Here is a 16,427-nt window from a genome sequence, read left to right on the forward strand (position 1 = left end):
ACCTTGAGCAGGTACGGCTTTCTGCCAGCCAGTGGGAAAACCTGCAATTGTGGTTCCCAAAGCAAAAGCCAACCTCTCCCCATGTCCATTCTCCTGAATAGCCTTGCCTCTTTCCCAGGGCAGTGGGTGTTCCAGAAACTCATGGAACTAATTCTTAAACAAATGGGGCTTACACTGAAAAACTGTCATCTCTGGCCCCAGTTCAATATTATCCAATTCAGTCTTAGTCTTCTTATTTGAGGGGACTTATATCATGTTAAGCGTTCTCTTTTATTTTATTTTTTTTAAAAGGTTCTCTTTTAAAGAGCCCATTATACAGAGTGAAGTAAGCCAGAAAGATAAAGACCATTACAGTATACTAACACATATATATGGAATTTAGAAAGATGGTAATGATAACCCTATATGCAAAACAGAAAAAGAGACACAGATGTACAGAACAGACTTTTGGACTCTGTGGGAGAAGGTGAGGGTGGGATGTTTCAAGAGAACAGCATCAAAACATGTATATTATCTAGGGTGAAACAGATCACCAGCCCAGGTTGGATGCATGAGACAAGTGCTCGGACCTGGTGCACTGGGAAGACCCAGAGGAATTGGGTAGAGAGGGAGGTGGGAGGGGGGATCAGGATGGGGAATACATGTAAATCCATGGCTGATTCATGTCAATGTATGACAAAAACCACTGCAATTTTGTAAAGTAATTAGCCTCCAATTAATAAAAATAAATGAAAAAAAAAAAAGATCCTTCAAGCGAATCCCTTAAAACTTAAAGTAGGATTGACCACAACTAACATTTATATGCACTAATACTTTAGGAGTTCTATATATTAGAGCATCAACTTTCCAGCAGCACTATTATTTCCTGTTAGTAGATGAGAGAACTGTAGTGTCCAGTTTACCCATTTTGGAAATAGAAGTTGTAGGTTTGAACTTTGGCCGTCAGACTCCACAGACTCAACTCCCTGTTATTGCCGCACCAAACTGCTTTACTCCTTGACACAGTTAGAACTGGGACACAGACCTGCAGCTTCCATTGCTAAATTATGTCTATAAATCACTGCACTTTTATGATTCCGTTACTGGCAGTCCTCGCTGCCTGTAGTGTGAGTAAAAGCCTCCAGGAGGAGATAGGCAAGGAGGAACAAACCTAAGAAACACAGATCCCCGGGGACCTTGCTTAAAGGCAGATTCTAATGAGAGGATCTGGGGTAGACCGAGAGCCTGCATTTCCAACAGCCTCCCGGGTGAGGCTGGACAGCTGCTGCCTCCGGGACAGTCTGAAGAGTAGGGGATGAGATGACTTTCTGAGCATCTCCTGCGGCAAAAATACAAGGAACCGGGGCATGTAGATGTCACAGAGTTGTTTGATGATGTGGGAAACAAAGGTGGGGTTTATTTTCAATGCACAGGAGCCTTGTGAGGAAACCATGTTTTCTTCTCGAAAACAAAACAGAAGTAGAAGGTTGAACGTGCCAAGGTCAAAAGCATACTAGAGGTGGTACAGATGCCCCAACACCATCCTTGATCCCATGCGCTCTTTTGGAAAACAGTAAGCAAGGAGCAAAGAACTGCCATGGGAGTGTTGCTGCTTTAACAGTGTGTGCCAAATAGGACCAAAGTTGTCCACACTTGTCAATTTTGTCCTGACCATTTTTAATAGGCAGTATTTGGGGGGCAAAAAGTGTGTACTGATGAAGAGGGTAATTACATACACCTCTGGACTTCAAAAATGAGAAGACAAGCCACATAAATTCTCTTCCTTAAGAAAACAGCCATTTCAAAAGATTTTCTTTAATATCATAAAATATTTTCATGGACAAGTGAGCTTGCAAACACACATGCACCAATGTGCCTTTTGACAGGATTTTCCCCTACCCTCACCTCCCACTCCCACGTCAAGGTGGACAAGAGATTGGAGAAATGAATACAGCAGATGGTACAGATAGAAAGAAAAAAAAAATCGATAAAAAGGATGGATATAACATTGTGCTTGGTTATTTTCCTATGTCACAACAAAACAAAACATTTCGGTGCAAATAGTTAATTCTTCCTCTTTTCCATTTAAGTCTGGTGGAGAAAAAAATACTTTTTGTATAATAAAATATGTGGTTTTTTTGGTTTTTTTTTTTTTTTTTTACCTTTTTTTAACGTAACTTTTTTTTCTTTTTTGCAGAAAATAATTTTGTAAACTGTCACTTCACGGGCAGGGAGGCTGGATGCCACACGGGTCCCAGCTCGCCCACTGGAGGCAGAGCGTGGAACCAAACCCCGGGCAGGAGAAGAGGCAGAGAGGAGGCGCAGGGCGGGAGGCGCAGGGCGGGGCTCGCACAGCGGGCGGGGCGGGGCGAGGGTGCGGGCCGGCCGGGGCGGGTTAGAGGTCACTCTCGCCGTACAGCGCCGTGGAGAAGGACATGTAGTCCAGAGCACCGGGCACCGCGTCGGGGCCGGTGTAGGGGGCCATTCGCGCGATGCAGTACTCGGCCTGGTCAGGCGGCAGCTCTCTGCGCAGCTCGTCCACCGTGATGTAGTTCTGCGGGAAGAATGCGCTCAGGGCGGCCGCAAAGCGCGGAGGTCGGGAACCTCACTCAGGAGGTGAGATACCCTGCCCCGCCCCCTTTCTGACGTGTACATTACACATACCAGTATCAGGCATATACATAAATAAATTATATGATATACATATCTATTGGAGAAGGAAATGGTAACCCACTCCAGTATTCTTTCCTGGAAAATCCCATGGTCGGAGAAGCCTGGTAGGCTACAGGCCATGGGGTCGCAAAGAGTCGGACACGACTGAGTGACTTCACTTCACTTCACTTCTTCATATATGTGTATATATATATTTAAATAACATATATCTCAATCCCCTTATGCTTTTCACTTCACTGCTTTAGCCTGTTCCCAAGTAATTCCAAGAGCTAACTGCACCTATAATCTTTTCATGTATCTCTCTAGCCTGCACCAACCACAGGCTGGAACAATATTAGCAACACCGTATTTGGTGAAACAGAGTAGGACTCCCACACCCACTCAGCTGGGCTCTGAGAAGGTCACACAATTCTTGCAAATTACAGGAGCATCCAGTTTGGGGCATCACTGCCACAGATAGATATCTTAACCTTCCCCCAGCTCATCTGGTTCCCAGTCTGGGGTGTCTGCTTCCTCCCTGTCTTGGGCTTGCCCATCAAAATCTACTTGGAACCTGCATCTTTGGGGAGTTTGAGGCTCCGCAAGCATTCAGGGACTCGCCCGACTTCTGCCAGAGTCTCCTAAGGAGCCAGTCTGAAGGAGACAGAGGTTGGCCCTCCAGTCACCTCAAGAGTCAGGAGACCAGGTCCCTTTCTGGGCCCCAGAGACCTCCTCGACTAAATGAGTCACTTCAAGGAGGTGGTTTCTGAGGGTCCTTCCAGCTCCAAAGTGCTATGACTCTAAGAAGGTGTCCTCAAATGTAAGTAAGAGCTTTAGGAACCTCTTTGTTGCTTCAGTCTTTACTTCAGTGTAGACTGAGACATTTCAGAAACTATTCTCCCTACTGGCTAAGGAAAGATGGCGTAAGGATTAGCCTATGAATTTTACAGAAAGGGAATCTGACCTCTAGACCCCTCTGCCCCCCAATCCCCCTGGATGCTCCTACTTTCCCACTGTCAGGCCTGGCAGTGCAGGGAACTTGGGAGATTTGGAAATCTGAAGCTGACTGCTGCTTAGAGTAGACAAATGAGAAACACGCTTCTTTCCTTCTTCCCATCTACATGCCATGGCTTGTGCCCAGAATGATGCAGGGCTGAAGTCTTAAGTTCCCAGATGGACCTTTCATCACCCACTCACATACTCCGTCTGATTGGACTGCCCTCCACCACCAGTCATTTCATCACCAGTATCTCATCATAAGTATGACATGCAGTGTCTATGACAGGGGGCTCCCTTAAGCTAATGCTGTGTCCTAACCTCTTAGCTGATGCCCAAATGTTACAGAAATGGGTAGAGGTAGACAGCAATGAGGCTCAGGTGGGGAAGAAGGAACAGTGGAGCTGCTCACGACCTCCCCTCCAATTCAGTCCACCTGCGCATGATGCCCACATCACAGCATACCCACCTTATCCCCGGCCAGGATCTTGAAGGAAGCCATGACTTGGTCTGCTGTATCTGTATCAGCTGTCTCGCGAGACATAAAGTCGATGAAGGCCTGGAACGTCACCACCCCCAGGCGGTTGGGGTCCACGATGCTCATGATGCGGGCAAACTCTGCCTCTCCCTGGAGGGAAAAGCCAATCCCAGGCCTGTCAGCCACAGTCTCCTCTTTCTATGGACCTGAAGCCTCTGGGGCCTCCAAGTGCTTGAGGCTGTCAGAGTGGGCCCCTGACCTAACCTGAGTTGTCTCGGCTTCCCACCCTCTACGGATGCCTGCATTCCTCTTGGAACAAAAATGATAATATGGACGATAACTAAAGACAGCAATGGCTAACACTCAGCATATACTATACACCAGGCTCTATTTTAGGTGCTCTATAAAATTCATTTAATCCTCCTCACAACCACAAAGTAGGTACTTATTTTATTATTTTCATCAGGTCTCCAGAGGAGAAACCTAAGGCCCAGGCAGGTTTAGTGACTCGCCAAAGGTCACACAGCCAGCGGGTAGTAGAGCTGAGACATAAACTTGGGCCTCCACCACACTGTACATTCTATGTGTCAGACACAGCACAGCACTCACGTTGAGTTGCTTTGTTTAACTGTTATGATGGTCTGGCAGTGTTCCCCTCACCTTATCTGGGCCCCCAAGCAGGGGATGACAGAGCTGGGATTTATTCCCAGGTTCCTTGCTTCTAAAGCCCACGCCCTTGCTCCTGCGCTGGGTGGCCCAAGGGCTCTGGACTTTGCAAGGTAGGCCAGGAGTTGCCTGGCTGCCCAGCTGAGGCCCCTGCCCCGCTCAGAAGGCCTGCATGAGGGCAAGGCAGCTGAGAAGGCTGGGAAGGGGCTTGGGGCAATTAGCAAAGGGGTGGCAGGCCTGGCTGAAGTCATCACCAGGACAGAGGTGGAACTCTCCAGGCCTCACGTGAGATGCAGCTGAACCAACCCCCACCCAGAGTGCCCAGCACCGTCCTGCCCAGCAGCCTTGGGGTCAGCCCCACTGTCCACGATGGGAGCAAAAAAAAAAACCCACTTCCATTGTAAATATCAAAAGAGAAACCGGCAGAGAGAGAAGGCCAGGTCTCCCAGACGCACACAGGCCCTGCAGCTGGGGCCCAGCCCTTTCAGGACACCATCTTCCCCACGGATCAGAATCTTGAGGCCCCTCCAGGGAGGGGAGCCCCTGAGCCTAAGGGCCTGCAGCCCGCCATGGCCAGGACTCAGCCTCTCCGGTCAGCTGGCTGGCTGCCCCTCGCCAGGGCAGAGGGTGGGGTTTACATTACCATGTTGTAACCCATGGAGATAAGGCAGGCGCGGAAATCATCCGTGTCCATCATGCCTGTCTTCTTCTGTGGGGCCAGGGGCATCAAGACACAAGGAGGAGAAAGGGCCGGCCGAGGGCCAGGAAGAGGGCACAGATGGCCAGAGGGGAGGTCGAGGTATATGGTTTTGGGGGGCGGGGGGGGGCGGTCAGGAAGGGGAGAGGAACATAGGAGGAAGAGATGCAAATACACATCCGGGGAAGATATCCACAGGAAGGAGGAAGACAGAGCAGGGAGATGCAAAAATCCGTCCACGGGATGGAGCGCGACGAGGAGAGAGGAAGGTGGGCACCGCGCAGGTTCCCACGAAAGATAACCGAGGGCAGAGGTCAGAGGTCAGAGGTCGGAGTAGTGGGAGGAGGAGCCCGCCAGGGGCCAGGCAGGGACAGCAGAAGACGAGCCCCGCGGCCCACAGGAAAGGGGAGGCAAGGAGATCCAGACAGAGAGAAAAGAGAGAAAAGAGAAAAGGAGAAACGCGTTATTTCTCGCCCCGGACGCCACCCCTGAGCGTGCTCCATGCAGGAGGCGAGTACCTGGGGGTCGTTGCCAATATCATAACCCAAGCTGATGAGGCAGGCTTTGAACTCCTCGGGACCCAGCGTGCCGGAGTGATCCTGGGGCCGCCGTGCGCCAGCCAGCGAGCCATGCGGTGCCAGGGAGGTGGAGGCCGTGAGGGGGAAGGGGTGGGCCATGCCCCAGTGGAGGGTAGCGTGTGTGGGCAGAGACAGGGATGAAGGCATGCGGATGGGGAAAGTGGAGGGTGGAGGGGCGGGGGGAGGAGGGAAATAAAAGTGCACAAGGTTAGACACACGGACGTGGTCCAGAGGGTGACCCTCTCCCCGGTACACGCAGCTGTCCTGCCCCGGGAGAGCAGGCCGGAGGGAAGCATGGTGAGCCATGGGGGTAAGAAGCTCCCCCAGAAGAGTGCCCAGCCCACCTCCAGCCCCGATGCCCTGAGCGGGGTTTCCAGGAGGACGCCACCCACCCAGGTGCCTGGAGGGCAGTGAAGCAGGCAGGGGTGGTGGGCAGCACCCAAGCCCATGCTCCCACCCCCTGTGGCCACCACAAAGCCCCAAGGCACTGGGAGGGGCAGCCCACGCAAAACTGGATGAGAATCCAGGAGGACTGGTAACTCTGACACCTCTCTCAGGGGTCAGAAAGGCCACCCCTGGGGCTGCAGGGAGACGGGAGGCTCTGCTCTGTCCCCAGGCGCAGGCAGGGGATGGTCCCCATAGCTAGGGACAGCAGGTCCTCCCTCGAGGCTATGGCAGCCTTGCCCCCAGGGGGTGACTCCTCATGGTAGGAGAGCAAGGGTCACGGATCTGAGGGCTTCTCTTCACCCACAACACGAGCTCTCTCCAGGAAACCAGGGATGCTCATGGGACACCTGGACAGCTTCTAAGGCCAGCCTGGGGTGGTGGAGAGTCAGAGCAGGCTGACTGCAGTTCCTCCCTCCCCCTCCTCCTCTTCACTTGCCCAGGAAGTGGGCCCATGCCCTGGGCAGTGCCCTCCAGGGCCCTGGGGCCGGGGCTGCCCTCAGCGAGTGCAGGGGTGGAGCTCACCCGGTCAAAGTGGTTGAAGGAGGCCCGGAACTCATTCATCTGCTCCTGGCTGATGCCCTTGGCATCCCTGGTCAGGATCTGGTTCTCCACCTCGTTGATGGTCCTGGCGATGGTGGTGAGGAGCTGCTCCCAGCCCACACGGATGTGCTGCAGGCAGGCAAGGCGCGTCAGCAAAGGGATCCCAGGACTGGCCCAGGCCCCCCCTCCCTGCCCCCTCCCCTGACCATCAAAATGACCAGTGCAATCAAACCAGGCCTGCTGCCCAGATTAACAGAGTCACCAGGCACAGGGAAACCAAGACAAGGACAGCAAACCAGGACAGAGGACCCAGATGATGAGGAGGGAAGCACAGAAGGGTGATGGTTTCTGCCTGGAACAGCAGAGACCAGAATGACCAGCACGGTCAGGTCAGGAAAAAGGGCAAAGTTGACAGTGGGGAAGATCAAACGACACAAAAGTGGGTAATTCCCTGAACATCCAACTCTATAACCTCACACCCATGCCTTCATGGTCCAAACAAGTAGGTCATTTAAAAAGCAGAGGCCAAACCAGTGTCTGGTGACCAGCAGTCTCAGAATCACCAGGTACTTGTTAAAAAATTTAGATACCCAAGTCCCATCCCAGACCTAGCGAATCAAATTCTGGGACAGCACCTGGAAATCAGCATTCTCAGCAAGCTCCTTGGGAAATTCACAGGCCCTGAGGACCAAAGACCCAGAGCCCCAGGAGGGAGGAGAAGTGAGTATCCTCTCACTTAAAAGCTAGGGTTTATCCTACTACACGACCAGTCTTCTTGGAATGATGGGTGACCCCCCACCACTTTCCCAGCCCAGGATGGGGAAGCAGAAGGAGGACCCGGGGCTCCCTTTCCAGGGGAGCAAGGCTGGTGGCGCCCACCTCCATGGTGTAGTTGGTGTGCTTGTTGTCGAAGATGAGCGCCTCCTGGATGAGCTGGTGGTCGCCCTCCAGCTGGTCGATCTTGGGCTTGTAGTTGACGATGCTCTTCTCATATTGCCGCAGATGGTTGAGCTGGTCCTCCAGGGTCCCGTGCATCTCAATGGAGATCCTTCCGATCTCCTGCTCACCCAGAAAGGAGGCCCTTGTGAGACCTATGCATTCTGGGCCCCCAGGGTGGAGACTGGGGCCCCCAGGTCACTGAAAAACCCCTCTGATGGTTCTTGGCATGGAAATAGCATCATAAAGGAATCTGACCAGCACTGACTGATATCACCAGATGAATACCTCTCATCTCCCGGGTACCCCTCAGCCTCAGGAAGGGGATGCAAGGTCAGTTGCTAACTTAAAGGTTCACTCCTCTGTCTTCCATTCAAACTCCCATCCCAAGCCTGTTCCCAACTACCATCCATCTCAGGGAAGTTCTCCCACTGAGCTGAGTTCCTCACAGCCTCAGGGCACCTGGCTCAACTTCTCAATGAACATGCTCCTGCTGTTCTGTTCCTCCGAGGCCTGCCTTGCCCACCTCAATCCCCCCATCTCCATGGTCCAGGCCTAATCCCCATCTCTGTCTTTCATCCATGTAAACACACCTAGCTTGTGAAAGCACTTTCTGGGAACTCAGTCCAACTTAGCAAGTATTTCTGGAGCACCTACTACTATGCATAATGTGCTAAACGGGTGGAGATGGGGTCCAGAGAAGCACACAGGAACTTGACATGGTCTCTGCCCTCAAGGAATTCAGAGGGACACCACGCTCTAACCCAAGCAGTGTTCCTTCCTTATCTACATCACCCTGATACCTGGTCCAACAATACAGCAAAGAATTTCACGTTTGCCCAAAGCACAGTTCTCTCTCTGGGGAGATCACCTCCTTCTGGCCAAGCTCATGACTCAGGAGGAAGGGAGACCAGCTCAACCACATATGCCACTGATTCGGGCAAGCCGAATCAGTCACCTAGGCACTGATCCTTCCATGGGACTGTCTCATGGGTGTCCCTGTGTGGGCATGGGTCCCACACCCTCCATGGGGCAGCAGACCAGCTGTGGGTTCAGGACCCACAGTGCCCACAGGTCCCGTCCAGGAGGAGACAGGGCAAGCTTGACTGTCTGGGATGGTGTGGGGAAGGGTGGAAGGCCCTGCCCTGCCTCCCATGCTGGGACCCACCTCCATCTTGGTCTGAATCCAGGGCCCGATGACGTTGGCCTGGGCCCCAAACTGTTTGCGTAGCCTTTCGTTGTGCTGCTGGCGGGCGTGCTCCTCCGTCAGGGCCTGGTCCCTCCGTGGCACCAGCTGCCGCACCTGGGGCAGGAACAATCAGGGGACATTGGGATGAGCCGGCCATCTGCCTCCATGTCAAGAGAAATGGAGAAGCCATGAAGGGAAGGGGCCAGGCAGTAACAGGAGTGAACACATTGACCCGTTCTAGAAATTTATTCATTTACTTGACGGACAATGAGTACTTACTGTACGACACCGAAATCAATGAAAATCAACAATACAGACAAAAATCCCTGCCCTTCTGAAACTTACAATGGCTCCGCCAGCGCCCCACCCAGCCCTTGGACTCACATGGTCCCATTTGCCATTGATCTCCTGAGGCGTGATGGTTGTGTAGGGGTTGGTGCCTGCCATGTTGACGTGGTAGGTCTGGACAATCTTGGACACCTCATTGTGGATGCCCAGGATGGCCAGGCGCTCCTTGTCGGCATCGGGGAGGGTGGCCTTGAACTGCTCATGGGCTGTGGTCAGTCCCTGGAGAGAGACGGGCATGCAGAAGCAGCACAATGACTGGGAGGGACTGGTGCCTCCCATGGGCAAGACAAGCCAAGGGAGACCTGCAGGTCCCAGGGCAGAAGTGGGTGAAGGGGCCACCGGAGGCCAGCCCCACACTAGCTGGGTGGCCTGGAGGCACCAACCCAGGACTCTTTCGGCTGAGAACCAGGATGGCTGGGCTGGCCCCAGGAAGGTGCCACAGCTTCATACTCAGGGCTGGTGAATTCAGCAGCAATCTCCCTGGGGTGCTCACCACCCCATAGTTAGTTGGGGACAAGGGGTACCCTGGGTCTGCTCAAGTGACCTCTCCCAACACACGTTTCTCATTATTCTGCAAAACCTTTTTCATCTAACACTTTGCAGCTGTACAAAAGAATGGCTTATTGCAGTGAAATGAGCTCCAAGATAATTATGAGGTTAGAAATAAAGGTTCGGGATACAGTATATAATAGAAGCTACTTTTTACATGAAATGGGGGGGAAGAACATATTAATAAACAAATGTGCTCGCCTATGCAGAGACTGTGTCCTGCTCCCCTCTGGGGAGGGGCACTGGGGGGGCTGGGGGACAAAGGCTAGGAGGGAAACTCATTGCATAGTCTCTTTAGCTTGTAGATTTGATGCCATTTGATAATATATATGCATATATTACAGAGTCAAAATAAATAAAACACAAAGCTTTCAAATCTAGAACATCCTTGGGGAGGCTACTCTCAGCCTTCTCCCTATAAGGCCAGTCCTGCAGGAAGGGGACTGGCAGAATGTGGGCCGTGTGGAGCCAGCCTCTGGGGACAGAGGGGTCGGCAGCACACCTGGATCTCCTCGATGGTGTGCACGATGAAGGTGTCCTGCAGGTCCTCCATGGCCCCCTCCATCCAGTTGTTGAAGGGTGCGGCCCGCTTGGCGTACTCCAAGTACAGTTGGTCAATGGTCTCCAGCAGTTTCTCCGTGCGCTGGGAGTGCCAAATGGCATGGGATGGGAAGGTGCTTAGTAAAGTCATGTCCAGAATCACCAAACCCCCACCCAACCCAGTAGACTTCAAGATCCTCCTGACCAGCCCAGAGAGTTTCAGGTCTGGAAGGAGCAGACTAACTCAGAACAGATTCTCTAGAGTGCTGGTTCTTAATATGGGGTGTATGGACCACCCCACACTGCAGTCACTCGCCTAGCCCCCAGAGACTCTGGTTTGGAAAACAGGAAGGTTCTCAAACAGCTGGGGCTTGGTCCAAGTACACTAAATCAGGAGGAGGAGAAGATATGATCAGGGCATCTCCATCAGGGCAAAGGTCAAGTCTAGTGCCAATGTGAGCCTTCCATGGTCAGACCAGGCCTGGGGAAGGTGTGAGGAACCCAGTGGAGCCTCTTAGCCCAAAGCAAAGGGAGTCAGGACGCAGGAAGGAGCACACAGGGCTGCCGGAGGCAGGTCTCCGTCTCCTCGGGGGCCCTCACCTCCAGAGCTTCCCTCCGCTTCTGGGTTAGGGCCCCTAGATTGTCCCACTGGTCACAGATCTTTTGGCACCGGGCGTTGACACTGGGTGAGTCGTAATAGTCCAGCTCACTGCGGGGGAGGAGAGAGGAAGAGTCGGGTGACCCAGGTTACCTCTGTGGCCTGCTCTCCCTTCCCTGGGGCTGGGGCGCTCATGACGCAGGAAGGCCAGGTGTGCGCGCTTCATCAAGGCCTTCCAGGACCCCTACTCCCATCCTCAACCTCTGGGCTTTCAGGAGACTGCTGGGAGGGGACCAGCTCTCCTCTGCACGGGCCCCCGCCCCAACCTGGCCTGGAGGCCATGCCAGCCTTGACTGCAATGGCCAGTGACAGGAAGCCACTAAGATCAGGCAAGATCTCAGAGCCATACTCGGTCACCCTCTGGTCCCACACTGGCTGTAGGTAAGGACCGAAGGCCTGTGACAGAGCGGTCGCAGGCTATTCCCCACCTGCGAGGACGTCCTTAGTCTTCTGTATCGATGACCTTCCTGCCCCAGGACCCGGCTCACTTTTCAGGCCACAGCCCACCTCCCATAGCGCTGCAGTGCCCACTAGGCTTACTTGAGCTCCTGGGCAATGGCGGCAATCTGCTCCACGCGGTCCTGGTGGGCGGCCAGGTCACTCTCGAAGGCCTCGTGCTTCTTGAGAAGGGCCTTGATCTCCGAGAGGGTAGCCGTCTCGTAATCCTTCTGCCGAAGCATGGCCTCTTTGCCTGGGGGTCAGAGGTCAGGCACAAGGCTGAGCAGGAGCCAGGAGACCCACCTTCTTGATCTCAACCACCCCCACCCTCAGGGCCTGGGAGTTCCACTTCCGGTATATCCCAAGGAGATAGATGTGCCCCATACGATGATCAATTATCTGCAGTTCGACAAAACAGATATATATGCAGCCAGAACATGGGCGATGGGGCAGAGGTGGGAAAGTCACTCCTTTTCATGGAGCATGCCAGGGCCACCAGGAGTGGTGATGTACAGACGATGCAGGTTAAGTGGACAGTCAGGGTATAACACGAACTTTATAAACAGCAGGAAACAACGATCTACGCCTGCGGTATAACATGGGGGAAACAAGTTCCCCAGGGGTACCCCATCTTTAGAGTTTTCTCCACTTACAGTTGCTGGCCCCCAGCAGCCCTGCAGGGACCCCACCCCTCAATTACACCCTGTGTGGGAAGCCTGTCCAGTGCACTCTGCACATTAGCCATCAATAGCCAGCACCTTCTCCAAGCATCAGGTGCCCTGCCCTCTCACTTAAGGGGTGAGGCAAGGCTTGCATTTTTTGGATTTTTGTTTCCAAAGGGAAGAGGATGAGAATCGACCTCTCAGATCGCTGTTAGGTGACAGTCCCCAGCTGCCCTGTGAAGCGGCTGCTGCAGGACAGAGACTGACGTGGCCTTGCCTGCACGCCCACCTCCGGTGTTTGCCCCATCAGGGAGGCTCAGCAACTCTCAGGAAATGAGGGCTGGGCCAAAGAGGTGATGGCTTCTTTCCTTCTCTCTACTTCTTTTTGTCAGAATATTAATATGACGAGTTTAGGGGCAGGGGGGAATCACAGATGAGCCTACTTATCTACACCTTCCCAGTCTCGCCGTCTATGGATGCTGCGTTAAAACCACTGGGTGTATATAAATTATATATCCTGCTTTTAAAATACTCAGCAGCACATCACCAGTTTCTACCCTGGCACCACGGCCATCACATGAGTCACTCCGATGGCCCCGTAACATTCTGTCGAGGGGCTGAACCCCCCCTGGCGTAACCACACACTGCACTACTGTGGAGCATTCGGCCCCTCAGCTGGCAGTACTGTAGATGGACCCATCGCAAACATCCCAGACGCGTGATTTCAGCCACGTTTAGGGGTTTTAGACAGCCTCAATACATGCAATTCTTAGGTAAGTGGGCAACAGCATTGTCAGCTGTGAGTATGTATAGCCAGACTGCTACGTCGGCGTCTATTGCAGGCACGCCGGCACTTCTCATGCCTTTGCTGGTGGCTGGCAGGGCCAGTCTTTGCTCTGTACCTTTTTGTGAGCTGTTCCTTGGCCCCAGAGAGAACACAATAGAAGCGTGTGGGTGAATCGGTGCAAACTCCAGCATCCCCCTTCTCCTCCATCCACCCATGCCTGGATAGATAGCTCACACAAGCACTGTGGAAGGCGCAGCAGCAGCTGCGTATCATCATATATGCAGCCCAGCAAACCCCTCTGCTGAGTCATGAACACACCTATGCCCTCCTGCTTCAAGCCACTCGCAAATGGCCCCAGGGTGCAGCCGTCCCTACTCATCTCTAGCCTAATGTCTGAGGACCATCGCAGAGCTGAATGGGGCATCTCAGGGTACTGAGCTCTACTGGCCAATGGGTCTGCTCCAGGGGCTCCAGCTGAAATGACCGCAGGGCTCTAGGAGATGGGTAACATGGCTCACTCTCCAGCCCCGGCCCAGCTTCTGAGGAAAAGACCATTTTAGGTGTGATCTTCTCTCTTTGGAGAAGATCATCTGCCAACAAGCAGACACCAGACATGGCCAAGTGCCTCCAGGTCAGAGTGATGGAGACACACAGGTGCTAAGGCCAGAGCTCCAGGTTACCACAGTGGGAGAGAAGGCAGAGGAGGGAAGATATCAAGGGCTCCCATTTACCGAGTGTGTTCCATGTGCCAGGCACTCGGCTACACATAAAAAGCATAACAACTGCATGAGGAGGTATGCTGAGTTAATAGTGTCCCTCTAAAACTCATGTCAACCCAGAACCTCAGAGTCTGACCTTATTTGGAAATAGGGTCTTTGCCAATATAATTAGCTAAGATGAGGTCATACTGGATTAGTTGTTGTTTAGTCACTAAGATGTGTCTGACTCCCCCAGGCTCCTCTGTCCATGGGATTTCCCAGGCAAGAATACTGGAGCAGGTTGTCATTTCCTGCTCCAGGGGATAGTCCAGACTCAGGGATTGAACCCATATCTCTTGCATCTCCTGCATTGGCAGGCAGATTCTTTACCACTCTCCCACCTGGGAAACCCTGCTGGATTAGAGTGGGCCCTAAATCCAATGACTGGTGTCTTCAGTAAAAAAAAAAAACAAACAGAGGAAGATTTGGTCACTGAGACCCAGAGAGAAGCAGCCGGTGATGATGGAGGCAGAGATTAGAGTGATGCTGCTACAAGCCAAGGAGCACCAAGAAGTGCCAGTAAAACCACCTGACACTAGGAGGAAGCAGGGGATGCCTCCCCTCAGAGGCTCTAGAAGGAGCCAGTGCTGACGGCACTGTAATTCAGGACTTCTAGTCTCCTGAACTGTGACAGAATGCACTTACATCATGTAAAACCACCCAGTTTATGGTAATTTGAAGCCCTAAGAAACTAACACAGGAGGGCATATCATCACCCGCATATAACAGACAAGGACACAAGACAACTGGTCCAAGATACATTGCTTCTAGGCGGTAGAATCAGCACGTGAACCCCAACCTGACTCAAGGAAGAGAAATCACTATAGTCACAAGAATAATTAACACATATATAGCACTGTACTAATGCCAGGAACTCTTCTCATTGCTTCTGATGTATTAGGCCATTTAATTCTCATAAACATATTAAGTCGGTACTATTATTGCCCCCACTTAGCAGAGGAGAAAACTGAAGCAACCAAAAGACTAAGGAGGGACTTCCTTGACAGTCCAGTGGTTAAGACTCTGCACGTCCAGTGCAGAGGTGACAGGTTCGATCCTTGGTCAGGGAACCAAGATCCCATGTGCCATGGGGAGTGGCCAATAAAAAAAGGGGGTAGGGTGGGTCATGAACTAGCCTAATGTTAAGGAACAAGTAAGAGACAAAACAGATAAAACCTAAGAGAAAAGGAGTTGTGGCTGGTGGTTTGGGTGGGGGAGCATGAAAGCTAGACCCAGGCTTGGGGTCGGGGGCAGGGGCTAGGCTGGTCTTACCATCCGTCCAGGCCTCATGGATGGAGGCCTTCTGCCGGAACTTTTCTGCCAGGTGGTCGAGCCGCTCCAGCCTCCGGATCTCGTTCAGCAGCCACTCCTCATAGCCCTTCTCCGCCTGCTCCAGGCAGCCCCAGGCGTTGTTGATGTCCTGCAGGGATGGCAGGCACAGGGTCAGGCCGCCTGGCCCCCTAGACCCCAGGGCTCCTCCATGCCTTCCAGGAGGAGCCTCCTCCCCACCCAGCCCCCCACGGTATGACCTAGGGTTCCTGGGGAACCAGGCCTCCTGGGCAGGGAAGTGGGGCCACGCTGCTAGGGGGCGTTAGCAGTGCATCCCAGTGGGAAGAGAGCCCAAGGCCCTCTGGGCTCCAAGACTGGCTCCTGACAGGACTCTGGGCAACCGCAGAGGTCACAGGGCCAGCCAGGGAGACATGGCAACAGACTCAACAAGGCAGGCAGGGGTGGAAGCCTCCCAGCCTCCTCACGTATCTGGGTTTACTCTTGGGCTCTGGACAGTAGCCTGGAGCCTCCAAGGACCCTGGCCTGGCTGAGCCATCCCAGAGTCACCCAGAGATGGTGACAGGTAATGAGCACAAACCCACAGGCGTTCAGACAGGGAGCTGCCCCCTACAGTTAGCACAAGGACACCCCCTGGGAAGTGATAGGCTGTCCGGCTCACATGCCACCCAGGTCCTCGCCATGTGCCAGGGACCACATTGCCTCTGCCACAGGAGGACACGTTAAAGCACAGAGCACCCCCCCCATCGAGCAGCAGTTCCAGCCATATAAAAGCTGCTGACTCGGCCTGGAATCTGTAAAAGGACCAGCTTTCCAAACCACATGCACAACGTCAGGCCTTTCTCTACTCCCCCAGGGTCTGCCCTCCTTCCAGTGTTGTTTACAAGTTTCTCCCAGTCCCTTCCACACCTGCCTTATATGCCCATGACTCCTTGTCAATATCCTGATCAATTTTTATTTATCCTTTTTTTTTTTAAATTTTAAAATTTTTGTTTGCATGTTTCTCTGGCTCATATCTCAAGTCCTGGGAAAAGAGTAAACAGGGAGGAATAACAAAAAATGACAAAAATGAAAAAAAGTTGTGACATGGAAAGCTGGTCACGATATAATTAGTTCTTTCTTTTTTTTTTTTTTTGGTCACGCCATGTATAATGGGGGATTTTAGTTCTCCCACCAGAAACTGAACCTGTGCCCTGCAGTGGAAACATGTAATCTTAACCACCAGAAAAATCCCTGAACGTT

The 16,427-nt window shown here is 52.9% G+C and overlaps 1 protein-coding gene across 6 annotated transcripts in view; it reads right to left on the minus strand.

Annotated features, from left to right (window-relative positions):
- Positions 1-1,754: 1,754 nt before the first annotated feature.
- ACTN1 (actinin alpha 1) overlaps positions 1,755-16,427 on the minus strand; it is a 106,748-nt gene continuing 92,075 nt past the window's right edge. For 2 of the 6 annotated variants that reach the window (XM_043472374.1, XM_043472371.1), the window contains 12 exons: positions 15,171-15,318; positions 11,794-11,944; positions 11,196-11,304; positions 10,558-10,698; positions 9,543-9,725; positions 9,138-9,272; positions 7,913-8,092; positions 7,016-7,162; positions 5,987-6,067; positions 5,415-5,480; positions 4,097-4,255; positions 1,755-2,533 (listed from right to left, as the gene is read on the minus strand). In XM_043472374.1, coding sequence (XP_043328309.1) covers positions 2,375-2,533; positions 4,097-4,255; positions 5,415-5,480; positions 5,987-6,067; positions 7,016-7,162; positions 7,913-8,092; positions 9,138-9,272; positions 9,543-9,725; positions 10,558-10,698; positions 11,196-11,304; positions 11,794-11,944; positions 15,171-15,318 — 1,659 coding nt within the window. In that variant the 3' untranslated portion in view covers positions 1,755-2,374. The remainder of the gene's footprint in view (positions 2,534-4,096; positions 4,256-5,414; positions 5,481-5,986; positions 6,068-7,015; positions 7,163-7,912; positions 8,093-9,137; positions 9,273-9,542; positions 9,726-10,557; positions 10,699-11,195; positions 11,305-11,793; positions 11,945-15,170; positions 15,319-16,427) is intronic. The other 4 variants (XM_043472376.1, XM_043472373.1, XM_043472375.1 and 1 more) reach the window with 2 other exon arrangements.

The sequence above is a fragment of the Cervus canadensis genome, chromosome 6 (assembly GCF_019320065.1).
Source record: "Cervus canadensis isolate Bull #8, Minnesota chromosome 6, ASM1932006v1, whole genome shotgun sequence".
Taxonomy (NCBI): Eukaryota; Metazoa; Chordata; class Mammalia; order Artiodactyla; family Cervidae; genus Cervus; species Cervus canadensis.